This window comes from Rhinolophus ferrumequinum, chromosome 10, assembly GCF_004115265.2.
Source record: "Rhinolophus ferrumequinum isolate MPI-CBG mRhiFer1 chromosome 10, mRhiFer1_v1.p, whole genome shotgun sequence".
Classification (NCBI taxonomy): Eukaryota; Metazoa; Chordata; class Mammalia; order Chiroptera; family Rhinolophidae; genus Rhinolophus; species Rhinolophus ferrumequinum.
In genome coordinates this window covers 18617196-18629559 of record NC_046293.1, presented here as the reverse complement: position 1 = coordinate 18629559, position 12364 = coordinate 18617196, and the positions used below count along the sequence as shown (strand labels likewise).

General features: G+C 35.2%; 1 protein-coding gene across 7 annotated transcripts in view; it reads left to right on the top strand.

The window, feature by feature from the left end:
* The window catches only part of SCYL2 (SCY1 like pseudokinase 2), a 55788-nt gene extending 43942 nt beyond the window's left edge, over positions 1–11846 (top strand). For 6 of the 7 annotated variants that reach the window (XM_033116543.1, XM_033116538.1, XM_033116544.1 and 3 more), the window contains 6 exons: positions 1508–1626; positions 6173–6273; positions 7614–7680; positions 7820–7915; positions 8904–9023; positions 10202–11846. In XM_033116543.1, the coding sequence (XP_032972434.1) occupies positions 1508–1626; positions 6173–6273; positions 7614–7680; positions 7820–7915; positions 8904–9023; positions 10202–10846 (1148 nt within the window). In that variant the 3' untranslated portion in view covers positions 10847–11846. The remainder of the gene's footprint in view (positions 1–1507; positions 1627–6172; positions 6274–7613; positions 7681–7819; positions 7916–8903; positions 9024–10201) is intronic. The other variant, XM_033116542.1, reaches the window with a different exon arrangement.
* Positions 11847–12364: the final 518 nt, after the last annotated feature.

The window sequence follows — 12364 nt, the reverse complement described above, 5'->3', positions numbered from 1 at the left end:
TAAGAGGCATTACAATAAGTATTTTCTCTACATTGTCTTATTTTGTCTTCTCCAAAATCCAATGTATGGGTACTACTATTTCTGTTTACAGTAAGCAAACTGAGGCTCTGAGAGGTGAAGTACGTTATTCAAGATTACACAGTTGATAAGTGGTAGAGTTGGTTTTTAAAATATGTTTAAATCTTAACCAGTATTTTTCTCTGCTAAGAGATGTGCTGATAAAGCATATTAGCCTTACAGCACAATCTGTTCTATCAGCATAATTGCTAAGTACTCTGTCAAGAAACTCTGAAATTGTTTACAAATAGTTAAAGCTGTGAAAGTCCAATCTGGAAATGCTGGGATCTGCTGTTCTAAGAGAAACAGACATAGCTATAGGATCCCAAAAACATTCAAAAAGTTCACTTTTTACTAAATTTGAAGTTCTTTGTTAATTTTGAAGAAAAACTATATTACTCAGTCATGAATTTTTAACATGTAGTATAGTGCCTGGTCTGGACAAAGCCCTCAGTAAATATTTGCAGGAATGGTCAGCAAGTAATTTATTGTAGACCTCTGGAGATGTACAACATTTGGGACATGGCATGAAACTTTTGGGCTCAAAGAAATGAGTCTTTCTGAGAAGGCGTTTGGTATAGTGGAAAGAGCCCTAACTCCAATCCTGGCTATCAGTTCCTGGAGTGACTTTGAAAAGTTTCTTCATCTATCAAATAAGGATAAAAATAGTGTCATTATAAATGAAGTCTTGTGAGAATTCAGTGAGACAACTGAAGAGAAAGTAATGAACGCAGTGCCCAGCAAATGAACATTTAATCGGTTCGCAATAAAGTTATTCTTTAAGTATGTAAGTAAAGTGTACATTCACAGGAGAATAATAGATGGTGTGTTGGAAAGCTTTGGATTATATACAAAATGCTTACAACACAAAAGCATTGAGAGAATGAGGAGCACATGTGCCCAGTTGACAGATGAAGGCTTTGCGGAGTAGGTGGGACAAGCAGGGTCTTGAAGGTTGAGTAAATAGGTGCGACAATAGGGAAGGATTGTGTGGTGGTGAATTAAATGATTGTTTCAAACATTTTGAGTCTAATTGGTTAAAGAAGTGGATAAAGGTATTTCAAAGTGGACACTTTGAAATAGATGTCTCCAGTTGAGTGAGAGGTCTGAAATATATACTTAAATGTTCTCAGGGCTGAGGACATTCTGTAACCTTCCTGCTGCTCTGTAGGAACTGGATATAATTCTGATAGGCTTTCAGTGTTACACTATTATTAAATGTGCTCTTAAAACAAAAGAACACAGGATAAATATGTCAAGGTGCTTAAACTGATGATAAAGCTGAAATCATTTTGATCCATATGTAAGAGCATCCTTGTTCTGAGCACTGATAAGGAAAAATTTGTAACTATACTGATTATCAGGAGATTTCATGTAGATGAACTGTTTTCCTAATTTCTGTTAACTTGTGGCATTGAATTATAAAGTTTGTCTCATTCTTTTCTATCAGGCATTTACAAATGTACTTTTGCTCATAAGAAGTTGGGGATCACCAAAGAGCAGCTGGCTGGAAAAGTATTGCCTCACCTGATTCCCCTGAGTATTGAAAATAATCTTAATCTCAATCAGGTAGGAGAAGTTTTGTGCTTTATTCAGTTTATACTTGTCATTAAATACGTAAATATGTTACATATAATATTGCTAAAACGGAACAATACGTCACAGAATTAAATGAAGAAAGTTTGCGGGTTCAAAGCAAGGAGGAAGGCTGTATCGAGGGCCTCACTGGGAGATAGTAAATGAGCAGAATGTTGAAAGATGTGTAGGATTTGGGGCTAATTCACATTTGGGGCTGGGAGGTTGCCATGAATAAAGAAATATTAATGTAATGGGTCTGGGGGGTATATTCATTATTTATTGCTATGTAGTAAATCACCACAAACTTGATGTTAAAACAACATGCAGTTATCTCTCAGTTTCTGTGTGTCAGCCAAGCCAGGGCATGAGGGCCTGGATTCTCTGCTCAGTTTCTCACTGTCCTGTAGTTAAAGGCTGGGTCTCTTCTGAAGGCTCAGCTGGTGGAAGGGTCTGCTTCTAAGCTCATTACATCGTTGTCGGCAGGATTCGGTTCCTTTGGGCTGTTGGACTGAGGGCCTCAGTTCCTAACTCTCTGTTAGCTGCATGCCACTGTCAATTCCTTGCTTCATGGGCATCTCCAACATGGCAACTTAGGTCATCAAAGTTGGAAAGAGAGAGTCTGCTAGAAAGATGGAAGTTGCAGTCTCTTATAATGCAATCAAAGAAATGACATCCCATTACCTTTGCCATATTCTGTTGGTTACATGCATGTCACAGGTCTTGCCCATGCTCAAAGATAGGGGATTACACAAAGGCGTGAGTAGCAGAATGAGATAATTGGGAACCGTTTCAATCTATCTCCCACAGGGAAAGAAGAATCAATTTGACACAGAGATACCTACAACACAGTATGGGAGCAGTGGGAGAAAAATAAATGGAGACTAGAATAGGTAGATTTTAAATGCCTGTATGGTTTAGCTATTTAAACTTCCAAGATGTGGTAAATGTTTGAGCAAAGGAGTCATGTGTTCAACGACTATAGAATTACCTCTCTGCGTGCCTCAGTCACTAGTTAGCTTGGCTCTGTACTTATGTGCCTGACTCTCATAGAAGCCTGGGTATTATAGCTTATTCTTCATTATATCCCCTGTACTTAGTGCAGTGCCAGAAACAAAAATATGTATTTAATGGAGAGAAAATTTGAGGTACAGAGTAATGACAAAGATATTTTGTTCAACATAGAACTGGTGTTCAATGAAGTGTGATGGAAAAGACTGGGAAGGGTTACTCTTTAACAGAGGGTCAGAAATGGATAGGCAGGCAAGATTTGGAATTAAAGACTGAAAGTGAATTATAGCAATGAAGGAAGCAGAAAGCTGGGAGGTAAACGGGAGAGCTTTTGATATAGGGGAGAGTGCTGAGTGAATGGAGTTTGGAAATTAGAGAAATTTATAAAATTAATCAGATCCAAAATTACACTGAAGTTGTAGGGTAGGCCTCTGAAAGTTTGTGTTTCTAGATTTCAGTTTTGGGCTTGATAGTTTCTTCATATCTTTCACGGCAGCATTGAGGTTACAATTGGCAAAAAGTGACAGTGGATATGGGGGAAGAGTAGGATGATAATATGCCCGACAGTCTTCAATTTTGGGTCATTTCTGCTCTTATTTCTTATCTTTATGATTTAGGGTTTTTAAAATAATTCCAAATGCTTATTTCAGGATATGTAATTCTATTTGAAATGTGGTATTAGTTTTCTTCAGCTTTATGGTTGATTGTTTTAGAGGCCTATTTTCACCAATAGAAATACTTTAATTCGTATCTTCTGGTATTTTCAGCATAGTCTAACTTACAGTGAGTGGTCTGCTTTCTTACCATATCATGGACAGGGTTCCTAATTCAAGACTGCCCTCTTCTGTCAGTTCTGATTTAAAATAATCTAAGTATATTACACATAATGTGAAAAAAGGTAAAGTAATTTAGGAAAATACCTTTTTAGCATTTGATTTAAAAACAGCAAATTTCACACAGCAATCAAAATACAGTCACAACTTGTGTTGGGGAAGGGTTCCAAAGGCCACCCCCAGATTCAATGATTCACTAGGAGGACGCACAGGCCTTAGCATATACTTGTATTCGCAGATATGATTTCTTTTTTTCCTTTAATTAAAGTTCATTGGGGTGACAATTCTTAGTAAAATTACATAGGTTTCAGTTGTACAATTCTGTATTACATCATCTATAAATCACATTGTGTGTTCACCACCCAGAGTCAGTTCTCCTTCCATCACCATATATTTGACCCCGTTTACCCTCTTGTAAAACCCCCTCCCCCTTACCCTCTGGTATCCACTAAACTATTGTCTCTGCCTATGAGTTTTTGTTTCTTTATTTGTTTGTCTTGTGCTTTTGTTGTTTTCAGTTTTATATACCACATATCTTTGAGATCATATGGTTCTCTACTCTTTCTGTCTGACTTATTTCGTTTAGCATTATAATCTCAAGATCCATTCATGTTGTCGCAAATGGCACTATTTCATCTTTTCTTATGGCAGAATAGTATTCCATTGTGTATATATACCACAACTTCTTTATCCATTCATCAATCGAAGGACACATTGGTTGTTTTCATGTCTTGGCCACTGTAAATAAAGCTGCAGTGAACATTGGAGCACATATATCTTTACGGATAAATGTTTTCAGATATTTTGGGTAGATACCCAGGAGAGGGATTGCTGGGTCGTATGGGAATTCTATTCGTAATTTTTTGAGGAACCTCCACACTGCCTTCCATAACGGCTGCACCAGTCTGCATTCCCACCAACAGTGTATGAGGGTTCCTTTTTCTCCACAGCCATGGATATGATTTCTTATGGTGAAAGGATATAAAGCAAAATCAGCAAAAGGAGAAGACTCATAGGGCAAAGTAAGGGGGAAACCAGGCTCAAGCTCCCGGAGTCATCTCCTGGTGGAGTCACACAGAATGGCTTAATTTCCCCAGCAATGTATTGTGACAATATGTACGAAATGTTGCCAATCAGGGAATCTCATTAGAGACTCAGTACCCTGAGTGTTTATTGGGGGTTGATCAAGTTGCACCCTCTGCCTGTCATGTGCTCAAATTCCAGAGTCCCAGAAGGAAAGCAGGTGTTCAGCATAAAACATATTCTTTGTAGAGTTTAGGTACAGTGAGCCACTATCATCAGTGAATGGTGGGAACTCTGAGTTCCTGGTTACCAGCCAAGGACCAACCTGCAAGCAGATCTTCCCAAGGATGGTAGTTCAGGCCTGTTAACTCTTCTGCACCAACTTCATACAACAGTGTGGATGCATCTCACAAACATCGTGTTGAACAAATGAAGCCAGACGCAGAGGAGGATCTGCTGAGTGATTCCATTTGTATAAAATACAAAACAGTCAAAACTACACTGCTAGAAGTCAGAAGAGGGTTTACTCATAGGGTGAGGGCAGAAGAACGCTTCTGGGGTGCTGCCAGTGTTCTATTTCTTTATATGGCTACTGGTTAAATGCAGTTCATGAATTTTTTGAGATGTGCACTTATAGGAATACTTCTCTGTCAGTATGCTATGCTTCATTAAAAAGTTTTTAAAAACTCATCAGCAGAGAGTCCATCATGGTAAGGAAATAGGCCTATTGTTACCTTCTTGGTAAGATAAAGGATAAACGGATGGTAGAGCTAGTGAGAGGAAGTGTAATGGAGGAGAAAAGAGCAAAGCTTTAGGGACAGACAGTACGAATTCTACTTCTGCCATGGAAGTTATTTAGTATCTCTGAATTGCTTTCTCTTGCTGAGCCTGAGCTCCCTCATTTATAAAATAGAAGTATTAATAAACCGACTTTGAAGAGTTGTGAGGATTAATGAAACAAAGTCTATATAAGCACCCAGCACAAAATGTTGTAAGATTTGGGGAGGGGAAGAAAGCAGTTTCTGATTTTTCCTGTAATATATGGTATTATTCAAATAAATTGTTTGATGATCCTGAAGGACCATAAGAATGGTTAAACCAAAGCTTAACCTACATTAAGACAGTGTTAAAAAAAAGAGTGTTAGATGTACTTTATGAAATTTAATTATTTGAATGTTAGATTTTGTACATTAAATAGTTCTACTAACTTTTAGAAAACAAAGTGTATTTTGGCCAAATATTTTAATAACAATCTGAAAAACTAATTTTTTATCCATTATTAAGTAGCTTGTTTCCAGATATGCACAAATTCAGATGGTCAATTTTGGATTATTCTAGGAAAATCCATACGTAAGAACTGCTGAGGATGAATTCATGTAAGATCTCCGAATAATAGCTGTTAGACATCGCAGGATATAAAATTCATTGGAGACATGTTTTCTGGAACTTAAGAATTTCATCAACTATGTTAGCACCATACTAAGATACAGTATAAGCTTATTGTGATTTGCTCAATTTAAGTGTACTATTCTTGTGACATCAGTGCTATGAGTGGGTCATATTCTGGTAGAAATAGAGAATATTATGTTTAACTCACTTATTAGATAACTTATTAGATAACATTTGTTGCTAACTTCAAACATTATAACCATATCAATTTCTTATCATACCAGTTCAATTCTTTCATTTCCGTCATAAAAGAGATGCTTAATAGATTGGAATGTGAACATAAGACTAAACTGGAGCAACTTCATATAATGCAAGAACAGCAGAAGTAAGTAGGTTGCGTATGAATTGCACGTGGTCTAGGAGTGAGATTAAAGTTATCTCATGATTGGTTTTCTGGAATAGACTAGGAAAATTGACAGATTTCAACTTAACTTATATGTAAAACATTGAAAAAATGTTTCCAGCATATTAAGTTGAACTGCGTTAAAGTAGAACATTGTTGGAAAATCTAATGTCATTTCTGAGTGCAAAAGTATAACGTGGTATAATCTTAGCATTTTCTCTACATAAAAAATATTCTGAGAAAATCTCTTGTCGGCATTAGCCACTGGCTTTGTAAACTCGGTGCTGATTACCAAGAGCACCACTTATAAATATTTTTCAGATCTATAAAACCTGGTGTTTTGAGTTCTCCCTTTCTCTTTTCTCAAAGCCTAGAAACATTTACAGAGCATTAATTTCATATGTAGCACCACAACATCCACCTGTGTGTCTTTTTTTGTTTTTAGGGAGGATTTTCTAAATTATTTTCCAAGTACTTATATTCAAAGGAAGAAGGGAAAGGTGAAAATTATTCACTAGAGAGTGCCAGTTTATTAAAATCAAATCTTCACTATAGCCTTTCCCCTAGGAAAAATCACATGGTTTTAAGAACCTGTTAAAGTCTAATCCTAAGCCAAAGGACACCTGAAAGGTAATAAAACTGGTATCGATCACGAGCATGGTCCCCAGATAGAAACTTTTTAGCTTCTGCCACAGTGTAAGATAAAAGTTTATGGAGGTAAATACACAAAGTGTAAAACGACGTGAAATAGTCTTTTGTGTGCTCTGAGTATTCTGCGATATATATGTTTATGATGTTTGATGGATTGACTATATTCATAGAATCCCTGAAAAATAATTTTTAAATATTTTAACATCTAGTATTTATACTTGAGGTATAAATGAACCTTCTCTTTATTCTTCCTATCTAAATCCTATCTTTTTTTCAAGCAGTAAATCTGGTCCACATCACAGTGATTATGATAGCATTTATTGTTAGAGTCAACAGATTTTAACTTTTCCCCGTATTCTGTCTTCTCAGTGAGCTATAAGCTTTCTGATGGTAAGAACCACACTTGCCTGGTTTCATGACATCCTGAGCAAATTTTCCAGTAAATCTTAAATATTGAGTTAAAAAAAAAACAACTTGTATACAAATGTTAATTTGGGGGACAAGCAGACATTAATATTAGTAAATAGTGAAAACAATTTAAGACTCTTTAAAGTATCAAGTTGCAGTTTAGAGTCTAATAAATTCCATGTGGATGAACTATTTTTAGTATGAGTATTTTAAAAAGATGCATTTTTCTTTTTATTGCTTTGTCATAATTCAACTCTTTGAAGATCTTTGGACATAGGAAACCAAATGAATCCTTCTGAGGAGACAAAAGTTACAAATGTTGGGTCTCAGGTAAGGCAATATTTAGATTATTTAAGTTTTTGTAAAAGGTACTTGACGGTATACTTCATTTGAGGGTTTTTTTCATCTTTAAGCAGTAAAATCACAATTTTTTGATGTCATTCAAGCGGTTGACTTTTTTCTAACTTAGCAGATTGACAAAGTCTTTAACAACATTGGAGCGGACTTTCTGACTGGAAATGAATCAGAAAGTAAAGAGGATGGGTTACAGAATAAACATAAAAGAGTAAGTTTCTTTACTGTTCTGTTAGTACTCTTGCTTATATTATAGGACTTCCTGAAAACCACAGATTTTTGCTGGCAAATACTGTTTAGCATTTTAACAAGAAACATTCTTTAATTTTCTTTATGAAATTTAAAAGTTATCAGTGGAACATGACTTTACCTGAGTTGAGAATAAACATGCTTAAGATTTTTAGTTGCTTTGTTACTCAGCCCCCCACATGGTAACGTTTGTAGATTGTCTGACTCATTTGTCTTTTCAGCTGCACTTTGTCAGTCACACCCCCTTGATAAATTCCAGTCTCTTTTCTGCTTCTGATTTTGAATAATAAGCTATCAAGGTATACTTTCCAATTGAAATAGTGGTTTACATCTAATATAAAAAAATATGTCAGTTTTGAATTTCTGCTGAGGGCAATTTCTGCTGAGGGCATTCAATCAACAAATAAAAGTACTTGTATGTGTAAAGCCAAGGAGCTACTGGACATTGTGGTTTACAAAATTGTAAGAGAACATACTGTGAGTTTATAGTTTAGCAAGCTCGATAAAAGAGAAAGACAAATGTCGCATTTGATGCAGTATTAGCAGTGAAAGAAGCTGTTTACTTCTTCCTTAGCTTTCTGGGGAGTTCCTAAAATATTTTTAGAGTGATAGACTAGAGTTGAACAGGAATCTTCTGATCTTATAAAATGAAATCACCTAATCATATTCTTATCGTCTGGAAGAATATGATTCTAATGAATGGTTTTAAAATAATAATTGTTTTCATAGTGGAAATATTTGAGCACAGATCCTGTGGGTTTCTGCCTAAAGTTAAATCTTCTAATAGTTTGAAAAATAACATACCTGTGGTAATCACCAACACTGAAGTAGTTTGCAAACTTCATGGTATTGTCAAACATACCAAAATATAATTTACCAAAAAAATGAAATCTTCTGCCTTACCAATGGAAATATGAAGTTACCAGTTGATCTTTTTGTTTTGTTTTAAGGTATCACTTACACTTGAAGAAAAACAAAAATTAGCAAAAGAACAGGAGCAGGCACAGAAGTTGAAAAACCAGCAGCCTCTTAAACCTCAAGTGCACACGCCTGTTGCTCCACTCAAACAGGTCAGAGTTCAGCTGTTCTTTTCAAGCATACCTCTTAAGGAGTAAGGGAGTGCAGAATGTAGTCTGCCTCCTAGTGTGTGAATAAAAGTGTACTTCAAAGAATACTTTAATATGCAGTTTCCAAGAAGTGTGGGCATAAAGGATTTTCCAACAACTCCTCATAGACAGCCTAATGTATATTGTTTCGTAATAGTGCTTGTTACCAATAAAGAAGGAAGCTAGATGAACAGGAGGGTTTTAAAAAAATATATTAGGTCTTATAGTACTAATTCACCTCTTTTCATTTTGGAATGGTCAGGAATATAGTATTCATGCATTTATGTATTTTTTGAGCAAAAAGCTATTTTCCAGTTTTGGCTTTTCAATTATAGCCAGGTTTGTAACTTGATTTAGGAGTACTTTTTATGTGTCCTACCCAGTATTTATTTCCATCTATGTTCTAGGCTCTGGTACTATAGCAGTGACTAAGGTCCCTACTTGTAGAGAATTTACATTCTTACTGCTTTCCCACATAAGTTTTTCTTAAGTGCTTTCTTTAAATTATTTTTTGTTATCTCTTAGTCACCAAAGTTCTGAGAAAAGTCTTTGTGCGCCAAGAGGCAAAATCAAGAATATTTTGTACTTATGTAAGAATAAAAAAAATCCACAAAATTTTGATAAAGTTCAAAATATAAAAATAAGAGTATCATTTTTTGTACTACAGATTTATTTTTTTATTCATTCATTTATTTATTTTATTAAAGTTTATTAGGGTGACCAGTTAGTAAAGTTACATAGGTTTCAAATGTACAATTCTGTAATACATCATCTATATATCACATTGTGTGTTCACCACTTAGAGTCAGTTTTCTATTATATAGGTTTATCAATGAGAAGAATGCAATTCTGTCTTTGGAGAGGTGGGGAAGACAACATTTCTTTAACTGAAGTTCAAAATGAGTGTTCTTTATCATCATATTGATTGCAAATGTTCAGCTATAAACACATACAAAAATATGTATTGACAGGCTGAATTTGGCCTGTGGGCCATGGTTTGCCAACTTGGTGTAGACTGTTGTTAATTTTAACTTGTCCTTTATAATATAATCTATCAAACTAATTATAAAGTAATTATAAAGTACTAATTATAAAGTAATTTGGAATTCTTGGAGGTAAAGTAATTTCCTTATATTTTTCAGACTAAGGACTTGACAGACACATTAATGGATAATATGTCGTCTTTGACCAGCCTTTCTGTTAGTACCCCTAAAATTTCTGCTTCAAGTACCTTCACTTCTGTTTCTCCAATGGGCCTTGGCATGGCGTTTTCTACACCAATCGATAATACAAAGAGAAATGTGACAAATGGCCTAAACGCTAACATGGGCTTTCAGACTTCAGGATTCAGCATGCCGGTGAATCCAAACCAGAACTTCTTCAGTAGTCCAAGCACACCTGGAGCAACCACGATGACACTGGGAACACCTTCCACTTTGCCAAACTTCAATGCTGTGAGTGTTCCTCCTGCTGGTACAAAGCAGACACAACAGAGACCCACAGATATGTCTGCTCTAAATAATCTCTTTGGCCCTCAGAAACCCAAAGTTAGCATGAACCAGTTATCACAACAGAAACCTGGTCAGTGGCTTAATCAGTTTGTACCTCCTCAAGGGTCTCCAGGTATGAGCAGTTCGGTGATGGGAACACAGATGAACATGATAGGACAGTCTGCCTTTGGTATGCAGGCGAATCCTTTCTTTAACCCACAGAACTTTGCGCAGCCACCAACTACTATGACTAATAGCAGCTCAGCTAGCAATGATTTAAAAGATCTTTTTGGGTGAGGTGTCTTGCTCCTATTTTTGAAGGATCACTTCAGTTTTAATCATGGGTGAGCTGCTTTCCATCTTTATATAGTTGGCTTGGAGAAACTACTTCTATGGGAAAGTGAATGGTTCTGAGACAGAAAACACCTGTTTCCATGCCACCGTAGTAGTTGCATGGACTCCTAACAGTTGAGTTTTTTAAAGCATTGAGGACTTTTTTTCCTCTTACCAACTTCTCTTTAGGTTTTTAAAAGACCAACCTTACCAATCTCAAAGAGAAGAAAGGTACTTGAGTATCTTGAAAAGCAGAATTTTTTAATCAAATGTTTATTTTGGCTTGTAAATCTTAGTGTTATTTAAAATATTGAGTTGATGGTCATTGCAAGTTTTATCTATGAAATACTACATGGTACAGTCTGCCTTCACAAGTCATTAGTCTTCATTTTAATATGTGAAAAATCTTGATGCTGTATTGATTTGTTTGCATTTAGTATGACTGAGTGAGAAAGTGATAAGCATAATGAGAAAAAGATCAGGTCACTTGCTTTTTCCAATCGTATTCTCAGATGAACTAATGTTTAGTACTGAGCAAGTACTGCAAATGTTTAGGCTGAACAAATAAATGCAAAATTTTAACTTAATGTTGATTTCATTGGTTCAAACTAAAGGCATTATGAACCATCTTAAATGCAAACTAATCGTTGTAAATTACATTTTAGCATGGTCTGCCTCAAATAGTAATGTATTTTTCTGCATTGTATATATTTAGATTGACTTTTTTCCTACGGTATCACAGACAGAAGAGGTATGTACTGATTTGTACAGATACTTGACAAAGCCCTCTGATGTGATTTCCCTGACTATTGCCTTCATATTTCATTTTGAATTCAAAATTCTAAGGTTGCAGCATATATGAATTGCATTTTCAAAAGGAGATTTGTAAGAATTAAACTATATTTAATGAGTAAACTTTTGAGATTTCTGCTGTTTTGTTTCAAATATAATAAACTTTACTTCTATACAAATGAGCAGTTGTATCTTCTGGCTACCAAGACATTAATTTTGAGCTTCCCATGATAAAGTCTGACCTCATCTGTTACTGCAACTGAAGTTTACTTCTTTTCTAGGAATTTCGGAAACCTTTTGTTTGAACATTATAATTAGTTATTTTTAGGAAGGAAAGAATAAGTTCTAATAGGAAACATGCTTTATTTTTCAGAGCCTTTCTCTGATATTTTTCTTTGATGTGCTGATTATTCATTCAGTCACGGATGGAGCCTTGTGCTCTAAATGTCATTTGTATTTTGTTAAATTATATTCCACCATTATATGATAACTTTAAAGTGATCGTTCAGAGAACTGTATGTATTATAGTTGCTGCTGTAGTTTGTGGTTTTTAAATATCTGAAACCAGCAATTATTTAAATAAGTCATATGCAGTTTAGTGTGCTAATACTAAATTTATTCATTGAAAAATTATATATATATACACACTCTAAAATATCATGGACTAGACAGTACTTGATTATAAAATGT